The sequence below is a fragment of the Notothenia coriiceps genome, unplaced genomic scaffold (genome assembly GCF_000735185.1).
Source record: "Notothenia coriiceps isolate Sejong01 unplaced genomic scaffold, NC01 NC01_scaffold00033420, whole genome shotgun sequence".
Lineage (NCBI taxonomy): Eukaryota > Metazoa > Chordata > Actinopteri > Perciformes > Nototheniidae > Notothenia > Notothenia coriiceps.
In genome coordinates this window covers 19,698-42,931 of record NW_011366121.1, presented here as the reverse complement: position 1 = coordinate 42,931, position 23,234 = coordinate 19,698, and the positions used below count along the sequence as shown (strand labels likewise).

Here is a 23,234-nt window from a genome sequence, read left to right as displayed (position 1 = left end):
CTAAGAACCAATCAGATTGCTTGATTTGACTTGTCCGTTTTATAATGTTTTGTATCGCACGTTGTCTGATTATATAATCATATGCGTGGGCCGCTAGAGTCTGTTGATCTCCAGATTAACAGCACCATGAGAATAACCTGCCGATGCTCCATGGCGGAGGCTCCGGTAGAAATTGCAGGGATTTGCGTTTTTACCCCCTTATGTCTGACCAATGGTTGAACAGTATTTCCGAGCACATGACTTGTGTTTAAAGTTTATAGTCCGTTTGAGTTTTGCGCGTGAACGCAAACCGAACCTTCTGAGAAATGAAACATTGGAACAAACTGTCGTCTGGTGCGCAGCAGAGAGCGGACTACTAGGTGTGTATGACTCTTTTTCATGATTATGAGATACAAAGTCAATCATAGGTCAAAAAGATGAAGCACAAACGGTTCCATCCGTTCGCTTTGATTGGTCAGACACTGAATCAGTATCGTCATTAGTGCACTTCAGTAATGAGCAGATGTACAAATGAATAGAATGGATTATTGAAATCCCACTTCAGGAGGAAGCTATGTGTGAGCGAGGACAGGTGCACGCCGCCATCTTTCTTTCTTTCCACCTCTCATCCTCCACTCCTGCCCTCCCTCCTCATCCCTTTCTCCCACCGTCTCCTCTCCCTTCCTCTCAACACCTCTGTGTGCTCAGTCTGGAGGACGGAGGCGTGTTTGCTGTGGAGCGACTGGTCTGAGTGGTTTCCAGCAGATGGACGGAGGCTCGATAAGCATGGACATGTGTGTGTGTGTGTGTGTGTGTGTGTGTGTGTGTGTGTGTGTGTGTGTGTGTGTGTGTGTGTGTGTGTGTGTGTGTGTGTGTGTGTGTGTGTGTGTGTGTGTGTGTGTGTGTGTACCAACATTAGCATATTCATATAGCATGAGATTTGATATTAGCTCTTTAATTCTGCACATGGCTGCTAATATCAGTGACTTTGTGCAGAGCGGCGACAGATGACAGGAGTTTAGTGTGTGTGTGTGTGTGTGTGTGTCTGTCTGTCTGTCTGTCTGTCTGTCTGTCTGTCTGTCTGTCTGTCTGTCTGTCTGTCTGTCTGTCTGTCTGTCTGTCTGTCTGTCTGTCTGTCTGTCTGTGTGTGTGTGTGTGTGTGTGTGTGTGTGTCTGTGTGTCTGTCTGTCTGTCTGTCTGTCTGTCTGTCTGTCTGTCTGTGTGTGTGTGTGTGTGTGTGTGTGTGTGTGTGTGTGTGTGTGTGTGGTGTGTGTGTGTGTGTGTGTGTGTGTGTGTGTGTGTGTGTGTGTGCGTGCGTGCGTGCGTGCGTGCGTGCGTGCGTGTGTGTGCGTGTGTGTGTGTGAGTGAGTGTGTGACAAAAGCCTGAGCAGATTATTTGAAAGCTCATAAACAACTATTTTTTTGTCACAGATGTCTTTTTGAAGCCGTTTTATAACCAGCCTGTTTCAGAATGTGCTTTAACAACAAGCTGAACATGACTCATCTCAACTCAGATCCGGCTGCACTCTCTTCTTGTAATGTGAGAGGATATTCAGCCATTGATAAGCTGTTAGAGTGCATCCTAATATAATTGAAAATGTACAACAAACGCACTACAGCGGTTTAAACCTCTTCCATCAGGAGACACGCTGCAGCTTTAGAAAGGAAGCAGATATAGAAACACAAATGTTCCACATGAAGAAACATCTTCAGCAACACATGCAGCGTTTAGAGAACGTTCAGCAGCGTTTAGAGAACATTCAGCAGCTTGAGGAGACATGCAGCGTTTAGAGAACAGCAGCTTGAGGAGACATGCAGCGTTTAGAGAACATTCAGCAGCTTGAGGAGACATGCAGCGTTTACTAAAAGGCAACCCTAACCCTAAAGGAACTTCATTGTTACTTAATGATGTACCAATGCTTCATAAAGCTGTGTCATTGATAAAAACAACTTTAAGTCAAGAAAGTTGTAGAAAAAATCCTCCAGGAATAAAAGCAGTTAGTAAACCACCCTAATATAATGTCACTAAAGGAAGATGGAGTATGTGCGTTGCGACCTGATGACCGATAGAAAACCTCCCAGATGGCATCACTCAGAGCCAGAGAGGGGGGGTATGTTCTCTGGCAAAGTGAAGCAGAACACGTAGAGTGACATCTAATGGGTTACGTATGGGAGATGAATTCAAATCACTGCATTTGATTGGTGTTTTTCTTACGACTCTAGCTCACTGCTCTCCACTTGTTGGTGGTGCCAAGAGATTCTGTCCGTCAAGATCAGACAGACCGAGAGGAGACGCAGGACGTTCACTCTCTCTCTGTTTACTTATTACTCATGGAGCAGGTCGCTTGTGGAAAATACAAGTTTCAAGATTCAAGTCTGTATCATCATGAGCTCAGCAGCTTCAGTGTGGGAGATGAAGTCTGAAGCCCTCTTCCAGCAGAGCAACATGAACACAGGGCATAGAATGAAACTGATCAAATAGGGCAAGAGGATGTTTTGAGAAGTGCAAGTTAATACAAATAAAATATAAATAGTGCAAGAAGAGTCTATATACGAGTAAATGGAATATGATATATAGATTAAATAATTAGCAAGATGCAATCAGAGGAATGTTTATGGATGTCCTTTAAAAGGTGCAGGTGTTTAATAGACTCATGGCCGGTGGGATGAAACTGTGAAATGTGAGATAGAACCAAAACATGTTGGATAAAGTGAGCGCTAGATCAGATACATGTAGAGACAACAGAAGAAAGGCATGCTGGGAAACTCACCCTCTTTGCTCCTGATGGCTGCGAGGTTGGGGGGGGTCTCAGAGCTGGTCTGCACGCAGTACACCTCCCTGGTCTGGAGGCCCCCCCCACACAGGCCGGTCTGGTTCCCCCTCCTCCGGTCCTGCTGACTCAGCAGAACGTCCACCCGGCACTCAGTCCACTCAGTGCTCTTCCAGCTATAACTGGGGGGGGGGGACATGGAGGGTTAATATAAAGAACAAGAAGTTCCAACATTGGGATCAATAAAGTATCTCTCTCTCTCTCTCTCTATCTCTCTCTCTCTCTGTCTCTCTCTCTCTCTCTCTCTCTCTCTCTATCTATTATCTATGTATCTCTCTCTCTCATCTATATATATATATCTATCTATGTATCTCTCTCTCTCTCATATCCTATCCCCTGTGTGCCTTGGCACTCTCTCTCTTTCTATCTATCTATCTCTCTCTCTCTCTATCTGTCTATCTGTCTAAATATCTAAAGGAGCATCTCAGTGGTGCAGGGGATTTCCTATTCCTGTGTAGGACCCTGAAGGCAGCATCTCTCTGGTCCAATGGGATTTCTCCGTTGGATGTTGTTCTAACATTGGTATAAAATGGGTGTAATATTGGTGTAACAAGGCTGAGTTAACGTGTTGTATGGGTGTAATAGCAGGGTAATATGAGTGTAATGAAGAAAATAGCAATACATTTTCCTATATACAGTATATTTACAAGTGATCGCCCATTTAAGGGTTAAGAAATCAATTATCCAGCAGATCAAACTCTACAGAGATCTTCAGATGCACTCTGGGAAAACCTTTGCAGAGCCGATATTGTCCTTCAACCGTTTGTTGTTGTTTGTTCGGAGGGACACTCAGGCTTTTCCAGGCTCTGAACAGCATGAGAAATAAATCTCTAAGCATTGTTAGAAAGACTTTCTTCCTCATTGACCTCCGCTCTGTGCTTACGACACGCCTCAGGGTCAAAGCGTTCTGCAGGACTGGCTTTAAGTGGTTTACTGGGACCGGTCAGCGTCCGCTCCGTGGATTCTGCTGCAGAATGAAGCACGGAGGTTTCCAGCCTGAGGTCAGGAGAGCTCGGCTCAGAATGGGATTCATTTGAGGTCGACAATGAAAGGCTGCAGATTCATGAGCGAGGCCTCAGAACAACGAGGCCCCTGGGAGAGCAGTGCATCTTGGGGCTTTGAGTTGCCCAGATGGGGCCAATCAGAGCCTCGCCTCCAGCTGTACGTCAAGCTACAGGAGCAGCAGTCCGTGCTCATTGATTTCATGCTAACGGCTGATTTTACTGCCCATGAATCTGATTTAAAGAGACCTATAGAGACTTTACTGTAAGTCAAACTCCAGAATCTGCCAATAACTTTCTCAAAAACCTTCGTTTACTAAAAACTCAATCTTTTACATTTATTTTGAGCACCCTTGGCTCTTTGGTTAAGCGCCAACAGCTAGACAGCAGCAGTCACAACAGATGCTGCTTTTGTTTCACACATGCATTGGAAATGTAAACATGAAACCGCACTCTGGACCAGCAGCGTCTTCAAATGTGATTCCCAGAGGACAGCGATTCCCTGACTGCTGTCTGCGTGGATTTTCGTAATAGTGTGAAGATCGGTCGTGAAATAAATCAGCCGACGCAAAACAGACACAGAGAGAGAGCGTGTTTCCTCAAGTTGCCGAATGTTTTCTAAATGCTGCATGTGTTGTCAATTTTGTAAAATAGATAGAACATTTTAACTGATATTTGACGTCCCACAGGGATCTGTACTTAGACCACTTTAGTTTTGTCTATGAATGCTTTTACTGTCATCTTCAAAGAAATATATATTTTAAACTTCATCACCTTTTAACCCATTTTCTACCATGTGTTTTGGAACATTTGTGTTTTTATATCTGCATCCTTTCTGAAGTTGCAGCGGGTTTCTCCTGATGGAAGGGGTTTGCACCTGTTTGCCACCGTAGTTTTAAAACGCTCTGAGGATTGATAAGGGTTCGTCTTATATTGACACTTGTACTTTATTCATATATCTCTCTCTCTGTACTTACACAATGCAGGGGGGCACTTCCTCTCCAGCAGAGCAGCTCTCCTTCTCCAGCAGCTCAGGACAGTCGGCCCCTCCGTCGATGGGGAACTGGCTCACTTTCCGGCTCCTGGTTCGATCCCCTTTGGGTCTGTTGGGGTCGTAGCACTCCTTGGAGCAGGCGGACCAATCAGACCACTCGGTGACGTCGCAGTCTTTGGTCATCACGCAGGCCTGGAAGGTGATTGGCAGAGAGTCCTGGGAGCAGAAGCTGAGGAGAAAACAAGATACGGTAAGAGGAGAGGAAGCTGTGATACTTTAAGGTTGATGTTACGAAATGTACGGAAACCCTGAGAGACATTTCAGGAAAACAAAACCTCAGGAACCAATTTCCACATCTGATCCAAAATCAAATTCACTGTTTTTGAACAGAAATACTCAAACATTTTACATTTTTGGGGGATATCTTTAGGGTTTGTAAGCAAGCTCCAGGAAGATCATTGGGAAAGAATGATCTTGGGGTTACATTTCCAAAAACAGGTAACAGGGAGGTGATTTTCTTTTTTGGTTTTGTTAAGGCCTATTTTGGTTACAAGAGGCTAAAATAAACAGCTACTCGATAATATTTTGTTTTGTTTTATTAAATTTTTTGAAGGGAAATGAGTCCACAGAAGCCTCCCAGGAGTAAAGACAGGAAGAAAACAAGCGTCTCCTGCCTGGATTACAGAGATGTAGACGGAGCTTCCCTTTGTCTGCCGATGTGACTCAAACAGTTTCAAAGTAGTTCATTATAAACCCAGCAGTTCGTTATCCGTGTTTTCAGCGGTGGCTGCTCAGCGCCATGGCTTCGTTTGATGATGGGGTTTCTGATGTGTTCAAAGACACTTGTTTTTCTCAGTGTGTTTGTAAAGGCTGACGGGCCGTATGGAAGAGACTGCCTCTCTTTTCTATGAGTTTCAACGCTCCAGTTGGTCCTCAACTCTTCTGGAGGTTCCTGAAGCTTTGTCTGTTCTTTTAGTGTTTTGTTCCTGCAGCCATTACGTTTCTCTCTTTAAAGCCTTTTATATTAAAGCAGAAGGTCTGGACATGATTATGGCCATATCAAGTATTAAAGATAATACATCTAACAGTTTGCACTTTGAGTGACAGTCAGAGGTGGTTGATGTGGCCAGGGAAAATAAAGTTTGGGGCTCTCTGCTGGAACTGCAACCCCCGCGACCCGGCCACGGATAAGCGGGAGAAGATGGATGGATGGATGGAGTTTGCACTTTGATGTAGTTTTCAAGAAAGAGTTTCATCCAAACTACGTAATCACAGGTGTTAGACACACTGTCCTAGATCCAACCAAGGGGAGGACGTGTTTCTGACTCCATTATATGATATGAAAAGCTCTGAGTTTCTTTAAAATGACCTGCACACAAATGACCTTCTGTTGTTTAACTGAACAGCAAATATCTCTTCCAAGTTGTGTGCCACAGCAGACAGGACAATGCTAACAAACAAAAGCCAGGTAATCCAACCAGAAGGCCCTAAAGAATCTGTCTTATTGATTTTCTGAAATCTTAATTCCACGATTGCATACTTGATTCTGATACCACACCAAACGGTCCATTCCTCCCTTAAACCCCCAATCCAAAGGCAGTCCTCACCAGGCCTTACCACTTAAAATCTGTTTCTTTGTCAAAGACCCAATGGAGTGCCTCCTCATTTTAAACACTTAACACTTGGGCATAATTAGCCACCAGGTAGAGTTCAAAATTCCCACAGCGCTTCAACTGTGAACAAACTTGACTGTGTGTTCTGGTCTGCATTAATATCCTCAGTATCAGCTAAGCCTCTTTGAAGCTTTTAGCCATCTGTGCATCCTGTGATATAATCCACTCCTCCAATATGGATGGAGTCCATGCGACAGCGGCTAAAGCAGATTTGTGCTTCACTTTTAAATACATATTCCAGAGTAGATATAAATCCCCATGCAGATATAGTATGCCACTTGATTGCACGACGAGTGGAGTTTGCATGATTTATGAATCCTGACCTTCTCCCAGGCATTAAAAGCAAACGTATCACACAAGCCTTGATTTGTCCTCAGGAAGTAATGGACGCTGCTCAGTGGCCTCTATTAGAGCACAGCCAGACAGAATGAGGCCATTCATCTCCGAACAAAGAGAGGCCACATGGCCGAGCTGCAGAATCACATGTAGTGAGACGTCTCTGACCAGTGTGAGCAGACAGAGTGATGCTCGTCAGCCACTAATTGAAACTGACAGGGATTCTCATTATGACCATCATTACTGAGGCCCCGCGTCGTGTCATTATAATCCTGGACGGATACCGTTAACAATCCCACTAATTAAACACCAACCTATTGGCAGCGCTGGATAACATTTAAAAGGTTCACCAAAGTCATTCATGCTCATCAGCACCAGAACACATGTCAATACATCCAATTGTTGTCAAGGTTTTCAACTTAAAACCAAAGATATCTCATGACAAGAGTTTGGAGGATTATTACTGAGGCCCCGCGCCGTGTCCTTATAATCCTGGATGGATACCGTTAACAATCCCACTAATTAAACATCAAGCCTTCATGTAAGGGACTTCATATTGAATACTGAGCGCTCACACAACACGTAGGACTGAGTGCAACCAGCCGTGACACGGCAGCTCTCAGCAACAACTGCAACACAACCCCTCCCTGAGAAAGTCTGTCAACAAGCTTTACAACACACGCTCTTCAAAGGGCAATAACATGCACACACCAGTGGATATAAATATATATATATACACATGCCATCAATGGACAGCGGATAGAAGAGAGAACTGGGAATGACAGGCAGCCAAAATGCGCTGCACCAACATGAAATGCCCAGTGTGCTGAGGTGAGGGTGATATCTGCAGTTATGGCAAATACACTATGGTCTGGCATTGGTCAAGGCTAAGGAAAGGCAACAGCACACTGAAAGTTAGGGAGCCTGGTAACAGTTAATCAATACTTGGAAAGCTAAAGGTCCAAGTACAACATCGACCATTACATATTTACTTTTTGTCAAACTAGATAAAGGACAAGCTATTTCCTGCATTGGCAGAGCGGGCCTAAGGTCTGCATGGTCCAATACAAGTTATGTATTCTACGCTGCACGGCTGTAGTTTGCAATGATTTATTTTTAAAACAATCAGAAAATCACCTGACTTTAGAAAATCAACCGATTTAAACCAAACCATGATTCCCTAAACCTAACCACGTGGTTTTGTGCTTGAACCTTAACCAGAGTAGACTGGTGTAGCAACATAACCCGCACTATTTTAGTCAAATCTATCGTACCTCGTATCATTTGCACTTTCCTTTGTCTATGTCCTTTATGTTCATGTTGCATTGTTGGAGGAGCTCGGGACCTGAGATTTCCATGCCATATCTATGTGTAGCTGCTGTGCACATGATGATAAAACCATTGACTCCTTGAATCCTAGTGTTGTCACATAGCAGAGATTCATTCTTTTAGGGATTTCTTAATATTATATAGGGCACCATTAAATGATGTGGTTCTGCTGAAATGTCTGTCGGATCAGAAATATCCTGAAGACTAAAAAGCCTGTGTCTTACAGGTCTTCTTGTGTTTACCACTGTAGACACATGTCAGGCAGCAGGACATCACACGATCTCTGACACACCGAACCCTAACCCTCACCTGGGCATACCAACTCAAACACTGATTTGTCAACACTTAAAATGTACCTTTACCTAATCCATATTTCACCTGGTGCTAAACTGTTTCCTTGCTGAAGACATAAACATTACTGTACTTTATATAATTATTTTGCAGACAAGCGTCTATAGAAGGTGAAGACAACCTTACAAAAACACAGGATACCTTCCTCAGCAAACAGGAACACAATAAAAACAAAGAAAATAATAAAAATGTACGAAGTTTTAGTCTCTAAAGTGACTCATAAGGACGTTTCTTACCTGAGAGCCTCGACGTTCCCGCTCTTGTGAACGCAGGACACTTCTCGGGTCTGGTATCCAACCGTCAGATCCCAGAACTTCCCCCCCGGTCGGTTCTGGCGGTTTTTGGTCCTCTTCTTCTTGATGAGTTCTCTGGTCTCCGGATCCTTCGCCTTCCCCCTCTCCCTCAACCTCTCCCTCACTTTCTCCCGAATTTTCTCCTTTTTCTCTTTGTTTTTGGCCTTTTTCTGTCGTTTGGGTCGGTCCGCCTGCCGGGACGGGCGGTCCGGTTTCCTGTTCGCTCGGCCAAGTTTCCTGTTGGGTCTGGAGGGTTTGGGTCCATCTTTAGACAGTTTGTCTGCATCTTTGGACCTTTTTTCTCCGTCTTTGCGCGGCCTGTCCCCCTCTCTGCTGGGTTTCTCCCCCTCTCCGGTCACTTTGACTCCCTCTCTGGACGGTTTGTCGCCCCCTTTCGATGTTTTCTCACTCTCTCTGGACGGTTTGTCCCCCTCTCTGGACGGTTTTTCCCCCTCTTTAGACGGTTTGTCCCCCTCTCTGGACGGTTTGTCCCCCTCTTTAGACGGTTTGTCCCCCTCTCTGGACGGTTTGTCCCCCTCTTTAGACGGTTTGTCCCCCTCTTTAGACTGTTTGTCCCCCTCTTTAGACGGTTTGTCCCCCTCTTTGGACGGTTTCTCACTTTCCTTTCCTTCCTCTCTTGGTTGTCTATCAGCTTGTCTGGCTTGCCTGGACACCGGGATCGAGCAGAGCCCCCAGGGTCCGACTCTGAGGCTGTACAGACTCTCCTCCCCTTCACAATTCCCCGGCTGGCACGTATGAAACTCCGTCAGATTCGGGCACGCCGACCCACCAAACAGCGGTGGCGCTAAAACAAAGCGGATCCTGTTCTGTAGTCCCATCCCACAGGTTTTAGAACATTGCGTCCATGGGCTGAACTCAGACACCACGCAGTCCCGCGGACAGGGGATCAAACAGGCCTGCTCCAGACGGGGTTTTGGCTCAAAATATTCACAGATTGCATCTTCTGCTGGTTCTCCGTCTGCCTTCAGGACGCAGCCCACCTCCCGGGTCTGAATGCCCTCTTCGCCCCGGGTACAGACGATGGGTCGCTGAACTCCAGCGTTGCGCATGGACACGGGGAGGCACTGGTTCCAGGCCCCCAGCTGCCAGTCGTACAGCTCTTTATGCCAGTCGCAGACCCTGAAGCAGCTCTGCTGGTTGTCCGGTCTCTTGCTCTGGTCGCAGTTTGTGTGGAGGGTGGTCCATCCTTCGGAGTGGGCGCACCACACCGCCCGGCTCTGACTGCCGCCGGGGCCACAATCACTGCCCATACAGCGCCCCCAAGGACCTGAGGAGAGACAGAGACAAGAGAGAGGTCAAGGAACCGTTTCACAAGATGTTTGTTTACTGTGAGGATTGGCTGGTGCACAAAGGAGAGCTTCATGGTTTGGGTCTGAGATGATGTTGTTGGACAGCCTTACCAGATTGTTGTGATGATGATACTTTTCATTGCAAGTTAACAACAGGAAGCAGTTAACCCCTCTTCTCTTGACATTATAACACATAACATTGCATAGAGACTTAAATGAAATGCAATAAACCATAAGAATACAAGTTCAGAACACCACGAACCCTGTATAGTGACTTCAATAGAGAGCTCAAGGAACATTTGCACCAGATGAAGGAGAAACCAAACCGCGTCACTAATACATTTCATTCCAGGTAAACAACAGGAGGCTCGTATTGTATAATCTCGGACTGTATCGTCTGGTCTCGTATTGGTTCGTGTCTTATCGTCTCATATTGATTTATGTCGTCTCCTATCGTTTTATAAGTACTCAGCTCTTTTTTAACAACACTTACTACCACACGTACAGGGGGTTGTTATGATGATGATACATTTCAGTGCAAGTGAACAGGAGGCAGGAAACCCCTCTTCTCTTGACATAATAACACAAAACACTGCATAGAGACTTAGATGAAATGCAATTAACCGAAAGGATACAAGTTCAGAACACCACGAGCCCTGTGTCGTGTCTTCAAATAGGCCGAACCCGTTTTAAGTGATGCGAACAGGAATAGGAAGAGTTTTGTTTTTCTTTCATTAGATTTAAATGTTCAGGGTGCTTTCGAACAGGTGGGGCTTTTTCTCTTGATACTATGGACGTGTCTACAAGAAATTGAGGTTGTGCATCAAGTAAAAGTCCTGCATTCAAATTGTTGTTTGAGTAAATTTAAATGAAGCAAAATGTTCTGAAACTTCTAGAAGACCCAACAAACCAACATGTAGCATCCTACAGGGATAGGGTATTATTTATAGTTGTGAAGAGCTTTTGAAGACACACTCCTGCCTCGCCACACGCTGTAAGTGCTTCCCAGTGCAATATGGTGATTGCACTTCCTCAGGATTTATGAGAATCCAATTATAGTCCTAAGTAAACATCGACCTTAGAACAGAACCTGTGTAAGCAGCGCAGCAATCAATACCACATAAAAATGAACTGATATGAGGAACGGTGCAGCCTTCCTCATCATTAGCCCGTCTACCGGTTCAATGCTGGGAACCTCTGCAACACACCACTCACACTAATGAGGCCATCACACAATGCATATTATACAAGCAACGCAGGCTATGTTAAGGCCTTTAAAAGGACTGTTCGATCATCAAGGAAACAGAGCTGTTATATCAAGGTCATGAAATAACAATCACACACAAGGAACTGTTTGAACCCCTTTTACTTTCCATTGACTAACCAAAACGTGAACAACAAACTAACTTCAAGAAGAAAAGCAGGTCAAAAGATGCCCCAGAACATCTCAATATTGCAAATATAAATATGTTGTTGTTATTGTTTTTGTGCAGTAGAAAGCAGCAAATAAAACACAAATCTCCTATTTTCTATCTTTTAGTTTTCTCAATATTTTTGTCCGCAACCCTAGCCCTACCCTAATAAGTCCTTGTATGTTTTGTGGATAGTGGATACGCATGGTAACCTATTGACGCATCAACACATCCAGGTATTCAACTTAAGACCAAGAATGTCTCATCACAAGAGTTTCATGGCTAGAGAAGTCACCATTTTTAAAGATGAAGAGTCAGGGGTTTTCAAGCCATAAGATCTCGTCCATCCTGATTTTGAATGTCTGTCCTATCTTTATGGTAGAAATTAAACGAGCGCATTGAAAGTGAGGAAACAACCAAGCCTGTAAATCCCTGCTCAAGTGGTTTCAAGGTGCAGTTTCAATCAAACCGTGATCGCAATGCAGTTGATCTTTAGATAAGTGATTCAGCAGACTGTGAGGAGCCATGAGAAAGAGCCACCGCTGTAACTGTCCCTCTACGATACACTATAAAACCAGAGGGTACAGTGACTCATGTGCTCACAGTATAAAACCAGAGGGCACAGTGACTCATGTGCTCACACTATAAAACCAGAGGGTACAGTGACTCATGTGCTCACAGTATAAAACCAGAGGGTACAGTGACTCATGTGCTCACACTATAAAACCAGAGGGTACAGTGACTCATGTGCTCACAGTATAAAACCAGAGGCTATATTAAACAGTGCTTTACGGTTTCACTCAATAAAGCCGAGATACAGCAATGAAAATGTCAGCGGAGGAAGCAGCAGCTGAATTAGCTTACAGCTGCAGGCGGGGGACTCGGATCAATACGGATCAATACTGGGAGCAAGAAACTGGCCCCGACACCAGAGACAGCTGAGAGCTTCCTCTGCAGCTGGGAACAAGCCATGGAACAAACTGGGAATGAGAGATTTCTGAGGTTCAGTCGATGAAGCCGTGGAGGAAGAGGTGATGTCAGAGGGTGTGTCGGTGCAAACTGTTTACATGTTAATGTCTTTTATCATTTACTAGCCAGAGTAATACATTTACTCCTTGGGACAATAAAGTGTATCGTCCCGTACCATATTGTGTCGTATTGTTTTTTATCCTTTGGCTCGTCTGTTATCATAATGTCTAGTGTCGTCTAATCGCGTAACACCTCGACTCGTCTCGTATCGTTTTTTGTGGTTTTGTCTCGGTTTGTGTCGTGATATCGTCTCATCACGTGTTGCTCGTATCGGGTCGTATAAGTACTCATCAGGCCTTTAACTGAACAAAGAGGCTATGGCAGTACACTCTGGGCTGGGCGTGGTCCAGGTGTTCAGTAACTCCTGCTTTCGCCTCTCAGTGACACGGTTTCTGATGAAGCTAAATGAGGATGGTTGTACCGAGCTGGCCTACATCGCCCGCCCCCCGCTGAGGGGGGGGGGGGGGGGGCGGGGGCACCGTGCCAACGAGGCCGAAACTCCAGGAGGTATCCACCAATAACACACACCCCCCCTACACACACATCAGAAACACCACCAACACACACACATCACAAAAAACACAGACTCTTCCCCTCTGTGGGACGAATAAAGGTATTCCACCCTCACACACACACAAACCCTCACACAAACCCACCCTCACACCCTCACACACACACACACACACACACACACACACACACACACTCACACACACACACACACACACACACACACACACACACTCTCACACACACGACGCACGCACATACACACACACACACACACACACACACACACACACACACACACACACACACACACTGACCACATGGGACCGTTTTACACACTCACTGACAATAAAGAGGAAATGGGTGGGGCTACAGAGAGGTAATTGAGAGTGTTTTTGGTTGTTATCCTGAAACAGGGTCTGTGGGAATAAAGAGATTTCCATGGAGGACTGTTGAGATGTTCATTGTGCTCGATGTGCAGTTCAGGATGTGCAGGTACCACACTTACAAATGATAGATCATCAATTCCTGCAGGAGTCTTTTTGCTTTTGGTATATTCTAAAATACACATTTGAGTGATTTATTTGCTCCACTTAAATCCTGTTACTCTTACAATTATGAAATGATTTTCCCCGGAAGAATAACACTGTTTGGAGTTGTTTGTTTTTGACTCCCTCCTGTTTCATGAGAGGCAGAACATATCCCTTTAGTGGTTCTTATAATCTCATGATCGTGTGCTCTTGTTCAATGTTGAGGTTATCTTCAGCTGACAATCAACTTAATGCATTAATGGTACAGTTTAAAAAGTGGTTATTGATTTTAGACAGGATTAGACAAAAGCAGCTTTTCCTATCCGCCCACCGACCATCGATTCATTTCTCTGGCTGAGATGTGGGCTAACAGATGTAATCAGCAGTTGGCAGTCGCCTCCAAAGGGCTGCAGGTTGTCCGTAAAGTAAATACAACTTCAAATACAGATCCCACAAATCAACTGTCTTCCTTCACGGTTTAATTGGATATGATTTACTGATCCTGATCAATAGAGAGGAAACAGGTTGATCTTTGAAGGAAGTGACACGTCTTTATAGCTGCAGCAGTTTAATAACCACAGATAAATCCACTTAATATGTGTGTGCCGCGGGGGAGGACGTCTCCTCTTGATGTTCCTCTGCAGGGTTATCTCGCCTGTCGCCTGCCAGCGCTGGGACATAGACATCTGTGTGAAATGATTTCACTCCCCAATAATGGGATTGGTCTTTTTTTTGCCCCCCCCCGGCCCGGCGTCCCCCAGAGCTCCCACCTGGGCCCCTCACTTTTCCCATAGTGCCAAACAGAAGATTGGCACTGGCATTTGACTGGATAATGGAAAGCAGTGTGAGGCTTTGGGATGGAAGCAGAGACACATGAGAGCAGCAGCAGGCAGGCAATCTGTATTCATGTGTTGAACACATGTCTAAGATAAAAGACGGGGAAAGGTCATTTACCGTTTACTACTGGATGCACTCACACAGGGCTGATATTACCATAACACAGAGAAATAAAGGGTTGCTACTCCCGCTGTAAAGCCATAATAACACTGAGAGCTCCGTGGAGATAAAACCCTGATGGAATCCTCTCTTCTATGTTTGGTGATGTCCTGGTGGCACAGACCCTCCTGCCGAACTGGAAATTGGTTTTAGTTTTACAAACAGTGCTTCTAGAGAACAGTCGTTCACCCACTGACCTGATTTATGATCAGGACTGAAAACAAATCATGAGCTACCTTAAGGGCTGGCCAATACAAGATATTACATCAATGCAAGATATCTATTTAGATTTATGTCAAGCAAACAATGTGGGCTTGTTCTCCAAATAACGGTTTTCATCAAAAAAATAAAAAAGAGTTCATCTTTGACCTTCAAAACCAGCGATGCACCATTTGGGAAAACCATGGCCGATAGAATAGACCTGTTGAGTCTCATCTGGAGTATACGAGTTGTTCATCCAGTGTTCTTCTCTACTAATAACTAAAGCCACATTCAGAAAGCCTCAAACTGATGCAGCACAGCAGATAACATATGGAGTAACATACGAGGTAAAGAGACCCTCTTGTGCTAATTCCTGTTAAGTTCGGCTCCCAATACTTACCCTTGTTAAAGAGGTCATATTAAAGAACATATCATATAGATGTGTTCTTGGTTGTCCTTCTCGTACACATCACTGCACAATGTATAAGCAACTGAAATGGCCTCCATTAAATGTAAGAAGACACACGCATTGGCTCCAGCTGATATTTAAATGTATTTATCTTAAATATCCCCCTTAGTTAAAGCAGTCATCAAGTTAGACACTCTGTCCAGATGTATTCCTCTGTTCAGTCTCTCGTCAGCAGAGCGTTCATGTTCAAAGCCCCGACAGACTGTAATACTTGACCTGCTGCTATTAGATCTCTGTCATCATTGGGTATGTTTCAACATTATCATCTCACTTTCAACTGCTCTGCACTTGGTATTGATGAAACTGGTCTGCTCCACTGTCTCTCACATTGTAATGGTTGTAATGGTTGTAATGGTTGTAATGGTTGTAAGGGTTGTAAGGGTTGTAAGGGTTGTAATGGTTGTAATGGTTGTAATGGTTGTAAGGGTTGTAATGGTTGTAATGGTTGTAATGGTTGTAATGATTGTAATGGTTGTAGTGGTTGTAATGGTTGTATGTATAACTTGAATGTTACTTAACAGACTGTACGTGGTGTGTCTTGTTTTGCTTTTTGTCTTTTTGTTCCTGTATATCCGTAAGTTGTTGCTCTTGTCGGGACCCCCTTGAAAACGAGATGGTGCATCTGAAGGGGTTTATCCCAATAAGTAAAATATCTATATATTTATGAGCGAAAAGGAAACATGTTCAACTTTTGTTCAACCCTGATCAGGATGGCAGTGCATGATTCTGCTGTTCATTCAAACAGAAGTCTGTCAAAAGCAGACGAGAAACCAAGATCAAAACCTTACAGACCAAGTGAGAGCTGAATCCTCTTTGAGGTGTGTCCACATGAGTGTAAACATGGCTTCCCAGTGTTTGATAGCATCAGGTTTCCCTCGCTGTCTGTTTCAGGGTGAGCGCCTTCAGGTGTGTTTCCACTCTGGCTGAGAGCTTTTACTCTTTGATCAGCAGCAACACGATCAAAAGCAGAGCTGTGCAGAAAGGACAGAGATCTGTTCTGCACCAGAGACCCCCTGCTGGTTCTGTAGCATGAAGACACTTCTTCTACAGCTTCAACACACAATATGGACAACTACAGATGATTGGAGCTACTATTGGACCATTCATTTGGGCAATAATATACTCCATTGAATCCACTATTAGATAATACATTTTGACAAGGATAAACCATTGGACCTACTTTTGGAGCATATATTTAGGCAATATACACACAATTGGATTTACCCTTGGATAATATATTTTGAGAATAATATTCACCATTGTATCTACTTTTGGACCATTTCATTGTCTAATAAAATATATCATTGGATATACTATTGGACAATACATTTCGACAATGAAATACAACCTTGTATCTACCATTGGATAATTTATTCTTAGAATAATATACAAAATACAATTGGATCTGCTATTGGACCATATATTTGGTCAGTGCAAAGGGAAACCTACAGCAGTGTTTGGTGTTCCCGTGGTGATGGAGGATCTCAGAGCAGCGGGGACATTTTTGAAGAACCATCATGGCTTCAACAGCGCAATATGAGCAGATTTGGCCAATTTGTGTTCTCCCGGCCTCACATGGTGGAGGCTTTAGGAAGCATTACAGTGAATCCACAAAGCTGCGCACACTAATCCAGAGACAATACATGCTGTTTACACAGGGTTCAGTTTGTAGCCCACGAGCATGCTGGGAATAATGACTGAGGCGTACCAGATAAAGGTATGTAGAGGCAGCAGAGGCTCCAACAGACCGGCGTTCATGCATCTTTCATCAGGCCCGCGAGGAGAGGCATTACACGGCTCATTTAGGGCGTCGTGCTTCTATGGAAACAGATTCTCTGCTGTGGGTAATGTAACAGACCTGAAGCTGAACGGCAACAGATGCTGCCGACTATTCAGATTGTGTTTGTTTACACAGGTCAGAATTTAAAGAAGGACATTTTCATGACAAGCAGATGTGTTTGATCATATTTGTACAAGTATTATGGACGCATCCGTATGGTTGAATCAGTTTGGGACTGCAGGAGCTCATGGGAGATGTGTTTCTCATGTATGCATAAATAAAGCAGAAACAAACTCCATCAGGTCTCAGTTGCTGGTATCAGATTTTGTCAGATGCAAACAAAAAGACGATGTATTTAGTTTTATATTGACCTTCAGTCACCATGCTCTCTAAACATTGCCATGGGACTTTGTTAAAACTATCAATCAAAGTGTTGGTAAAAAGGTGTTTCCAATATCTTCATGTCTTTCTCTTCGCCCTACAACAGCACTGTAAAAACTAAAGAGATGGGACACTAGATTTTTGACTTTGATGCAGACTAAACCTCTTACATGTTAAGGGAAACTGCCAACAGTTGAGCAAGCTAATTATAACTTGTTAAGATAACTTTTTAAGGGCTATAAGAAACTTTTTTATAAAAATGCTTTTGGCAGATATCTCAGGATTTCATTCATTTTCTGTGAAAAACCGCCCCTCCCTTTCCCCTAGACTCCATACGATAAGGATAAGGATAAGAGGTACTGTATTGGTCCCAAATTGGGAAATCTTTGCGCTGCAGCAGCTTAAAGAACAACAAAACAAAACAAGGCATCCTCTCACCCTGAGCCAAACAGAGCATTTCCAGGATGTGTGAAAAGGAAAACTCTGGATCCTTTCCAAACCTCATTCACGAGGCATTATCTGGACCATTGACCTCTTCTATTAATGGTCAGCTCCCTGGTTAAAGGCTACAGAGGGTTGGTGAATGCTTGCAAACAATGAAATGCCGAGTGGTTGAGGTTAGATCAATCCATCCGGCAGTGATCAGTTTGTGTAAAAGCACCCGATCCCATCCTCTGCAGGACGCCTCCACATTAACACAGAAACTGACCCTGCTGTGAAGCTCCAGCCGAACACAATCGCTCCCTGGTTCTGTCCCTAATCAAAGCAACCCCCGCCCCCCCCCCCATCTAAACCCTTATCCCTCCCCCTTAAAAACTGTCATCCCCAGATGTGAAGAATTCCTCTTTTGTTCTTCACTGTGACGAGCCTGAACACAGGCAGCGACAGAAACGCTGAGGAAACTAAATCTCCAATTAGTGACACAACTAAATCAGCCAGAAGGTCCATTTCCTTCTGTTGCTGAAAAAGATGTTATGACACATCCTACGAAAGAGTGGAATATTAATGTCTGCACACTGTAGGGATCTAGCTGATGACAGAGACGCCATTAAGCTTTGGATATCCATCGGATCTACTAATGGACAATATATTTGGATAATTAAATAAGTGATTGGAGCAACTATTGGACCGTTCATTCGGGCAATAATATACTCCATTGAATCTACTATTAGACAGTACATTTTGGCAATGAACTATACCATTGGACCTACTTTTGGAGCATATATTTGGAACAATAACAGACACCATTGGACCTAGTATTAGAACATATATTTGGGCAATAGCATATACAATTGGATCTGCTATAGGACCATATATTCGGTCAGTGCAAAGGGAAACCTACAGCAGTGTTTGGTGTTCCCGTGGTGATGGGTGATCTCAGAGCAACAGGGACATTTTGAAGAACCATCATGCTTTGAGTGGTTTCCGACCTTATCAAATCACCTGAGGCTCCGATGAGCTGAGGCTGATCTGAAAAGGCTTTTCAGTGAGAAATGGATGCCCCAAGGGAGGAAGAGGAGGAGGAAGAGGAGGAGGAGGTGGAAAGGGAAAGGACGAATGGCGAAGAGAGGAGATAGCACGGTGACTCTTTGGAGAAATCTGCCCTTTAGATGAAAAGGCATTAGTCAGCCAGGAACGGGAGAGGAGCGGCTACCATGATTGGATCTGGCTGAAAACCATGGGGGAAACCTCCCTGAGGATGGAGCTGGCAGAGGAAACACCAGTGAAGAAGAAGAAGGGAGTCGGAGGGGGAGACGATCGGTGCTGTAGTCCGGACTGGCACTAATCCACTTTCCTGATCTGATTATAAACTCTGCTTGGCATCATGGGAAATGCCAACAGTGGCTTCGCTCTACCTGCTCATTCCCACCCGTCGTACATAATCACACGAATCACAACGAGCACTTCCCACAATACAGTGCCACAGTTCAGCCCAGTTTCAAACGGAGAGCCCTGGCGAGGGGTGGGATTAAAGCTCCGCTCGGCACCAGTTAACATTAATTGGATTTGAAAACTCCCGATTACATGTTTTCTTTGTACAATCTGCACATGTCAAACAAAGTTAAGCAAAAAGAGACCCGGGGACCTTTAGTGTTTAGCTGTGATTATGACTCACCACAGAAAGGACACACTGCTTATGTTCGGGGCGCTGAACATCGACATTGGACAGGATTGGTTTAGTGTTATCTGAAACTGGTCCTAGGGGAACTTGGCTGCAATCCTCTGGCACAGAAACCCTGTTTTACAAGCAGTGCATTGATATGTTACTGATGAGCATCACTAACTGGCCCATTACAATCAAGATTGGATCAAAGTAAGGCATCAGTATTTATGTTGTGCCATTTATGTGAACAGTACAACAAACTGTCCACCAGTAGAAATATCAAGCTGCTTCTTATAGTACATGAATGTGTGTCTTTATGTTGTATTGAGTGATGTTCAGTGAACTAGTGACAACAGACCATTAAGACCCATCTGTCCACAGAACAGATTCAGAGTCAATGAGTAGAGGATGTCAGGTTAAGCAAACACCTGAACATAAGCTCCTGCTATCAGCCTCTTTGGTGAGATCTCCACAAGTGTCATTGAAAACCATCATAGCTGAGCAAAAGTGACAGAAAGGTCTGCAATCTGAAGAAACTCCGACTGAATATCCAGAGATGTTTTTGCTGGAAACGTTTCATGAACTTGAGATGTGCTAATGAAGGAGAAAATGATCCTCCTTACATCTTGTTTTACTCTGCAGAAACTATTCATGAGTTCAGCAAATATCAATCACTGGAGGCCAACAAACTATTCCCTGAAAGCTGTGTTGTGAAAGTGTTTGAGCTTCTTACAGCGTTTTGTATCTGCAGCGTTTGGTTTCTGCTTTTAGGAAACGCTGCGCATGTCTCCTCAAGTTGCTGAATGTTCTCTAAACGCTGCGTGTGTTGTCCGTAAAAGGTCTCTGCATGTATCTGTAATGTTTGCAATCAGCATGCTAATGAGCTTGTCTGAGCCTCTTGTTGAGAGCAACGCCATCATTGAATAAAAGTCTGGGAAGTTCAAATCAAATCAGAGTATTTGAATGTGGGAGGATGCATCACGTGATAAGCACCATGAGTACTGGACAGGTTATTGAAACATTAATATCAGGGTTCAGTTAATGAAGGTCCATCCCTCTCTCCTTTGAACGTAATAAAAGCTTAATAAAAGGCTCCTATCGATCACATAATGGGCTTCTTATGAGATTATTAAATCCACTGCTTCATGTGGAGACAGGAGATGTTAAAGCTGAGAGAGAGGGTGCAGGGTGGAGGCAGACTGCAGGGGAACAAAGGGAGGGGGGGTGCTTGAATGTCACTGGGAGTGAGGTGAGAGGAGACAAAGAGACGAGGCTCACAGAAACATAACAACAGGAAACCTTTATCCAATCAGAACGGAGCTACTATTGGACAGTACATTTGGACAATAAAATGTACAATCCAATCTACTATTGCACAATATTCAGCTTATTGCAAATGAAAACACCATTGGATCTGCCATTAGTCGGTTCTTTTGGACAATAAACTGCACCATTACTAGTGGTGCACGATAATTATCGGTCCGATATTAGGAATTATGACGTCATCCCGATAAACCCGATAAAAGTATTAATAGCCCCGATAATATACAATATATTTTTGGGGTAAAAAAAAAGAAAAAGATACTGCGGTGTGGGTGGATTGGGATGAGGGGCGCTTGTTTTTCACTCGGCTCCTCCCGTTTTGCCAGTACTGTGGTATTAGTGGTTTAGGAAGAGGGGAGTTTTTCACAGATCCAGCGCTCCCTAACTCATGCCTGGCTGTGACGTAAATGGTGTGCGGCCGTGAAGCCAGGACAGTAAACAAACATGTCGTCGGTAGTATGGGACTATTTCAAAGTTTCAGAGTTAGATAGTTCGCTTGCTATTTGTATTAACAAATGCAATGCAGAAGTTCAACGAGGAGGGAAAAAGGCAACGAGCTATAATACTTCCAACCTGATTAGTCACCTGAAACATCGCCATCGCTACGATGGTGTGTTAAAAGCGTACGAAGACGCCTGCGCTGCTAAACTAGCGGCGAATCCAAAGCCAGCTGCAAAGGCACCGGGGCTTTTACCTATCGACGAGGCTTTTGAAAAAGGCAAGAAGTTTGCCAGAGACGACCCCAGGGCTAAAACGATCTCTAACTTCATCATAGAAATGATGGCGCCAATTGTTCATTCATTGTTTTTAACCGACAATAATATAATATATATATTAAATTAATATATATATTATATTATTATCGGTTATCAGTATCGGTCTTGAGAAGCAGGAAGTTATCGGTTTCAAAAAACCAATATTGTGCATCCCTAACCATTACATTTACTATTCACAATGTAATGGGACAACAAATATTCCATTGAATCTACTATGAGACAATACATTTTGAGAAATACACCAGTGGATATACTTTTGGACAGTATATTTGGACTACTATTGCACAATATACAGCATATCGCAAATATAATTGGACAGTAAAATACACCGTTGAATCTAATAAAAGTCAATAGATTTGGACAATACCATAAAATCCAATCTACTATTGCACAATTCACAGTATATCGCAAATGAAGACACCATTGGACCTACTATTGCACAAAATAATTGGACACTTAAATATTCCATTGAATCTACTATAAGACAATACATTTTTACAATGAACTATACCATGGGATGTACTTCTTTATCCATCAGAACGCCAAATATCATTTCTGAAAGATGCACACATTTGATGTTTTCATGCTTTGTGGTGTTAGCCATTCTCGTGGTATTGTCTAAATGACAGGGGCATCAGATATATCCCGGGTTGATCAGATCCACCAAGACAACGTAACACACTTCAAATCAGATCCACTAATCTGTTGTCGACATGAGCCCCCTGTTGTCCTCTAAAAGGCGGCTGAACATGTGTCTGGATTATATCCCGAGGAAGAGTTGATAAAGAGGAAATTCAAGTAAGGAACAAAACCAGATTCAAGCGACGACAGGACAGATGTTTGGACAGTAAAGGATCAGCAGCAGATTAAGAATAAGCGTCTCTAACTGGGATGTGAATAAGGATAACTCTAAAATGGAGATTAAGTGAACAAGAGGAAGCTTCATATCTGCAGAAGGCGGGGGGGGTTCCGGTCAAAGTGAACGTCTTTTACTGATAAAAAATACAATAAGACTGTAATCAACAGCGCTGTCATGTAAAGTACGTTAAAGTTACAGAAGCCAGGATGTAGGCGGTGACTGCTCTGATCATTTGAACAATGAGAAAAAACATTCTGGCTCTAAAACAAATATGTACATTCAGCCGAACCTTTTAAAGGACTCTGTCTACCATCAAAAATACAACCATACTAATAAGGCCAAAAAGGCTTCAAAATGGCCTCAATTAGATTCACCAAAGAAGAAAATAATAAATAAACTACTCCGTGACAAAATCATTTGCAGTGGTATTCGTAAACAAATATCCAATGTTTGAAACTTATTGCAGGAAAATACTGTTTTCTTCCACCGATTAACTTTAACCGAGGCCACCTTAATGAGGGGTTCTCTACATTTCCTAAGCTTTTGAAGACTGGGTTCACTATTTCGGGCAAATTGACACAAGTTGCCGATACTAATTCTTGATGTCTTTTCTAAAAACAAATAATATAGCTATTCTGATGTGAGAAGGCTAAAGACAAAATCCATTTGAGAATCGTAATCACCGCTCCCAAAGATCAGACTAAAAAGACATTTATTTTTTAAGATATGAAACAAAATGGGACGCCAGCGATGGAAGTGAAGTCTCT

General features: G+C 43.6%; 1 protein-coding gene across 1 annotated transcript in view; it reads right to left on the bottom strand.

The window, feature by feature from the left end:
* LOC104961545 (thrombospondin type-1 domain-containing protein 7A-like) overlaps nt 1–11,715 on the bottom strand; it is a 17,262-nt gene extending 5,547 nt beyond the window's left edge. The window contains exons 1-4 of the mRNA XM_010789853.1: nt 11,712–11,715; nt 8,731–10,075; nt 4,789–5,034; nt 2,751–2,932 (exon numbers count right to left, since the gene is read on the bottom strand). Coding sequence (XP_010788155.1) covers nt 2,751–2,932; nt 4,789–5,034; nt 8,731–10,075; nt 11,712–11,715 — 1,777 coding nt within the window. The remainder of the gene's footprint in view (nt 1–2,750; nt 2,933–4,788; nt 5,035–8,730; nt 10,076–11,711) is intronic.
* Between the last annotated feature and the right edge of the window lie 11,519 nt (nt 11,716–23,234).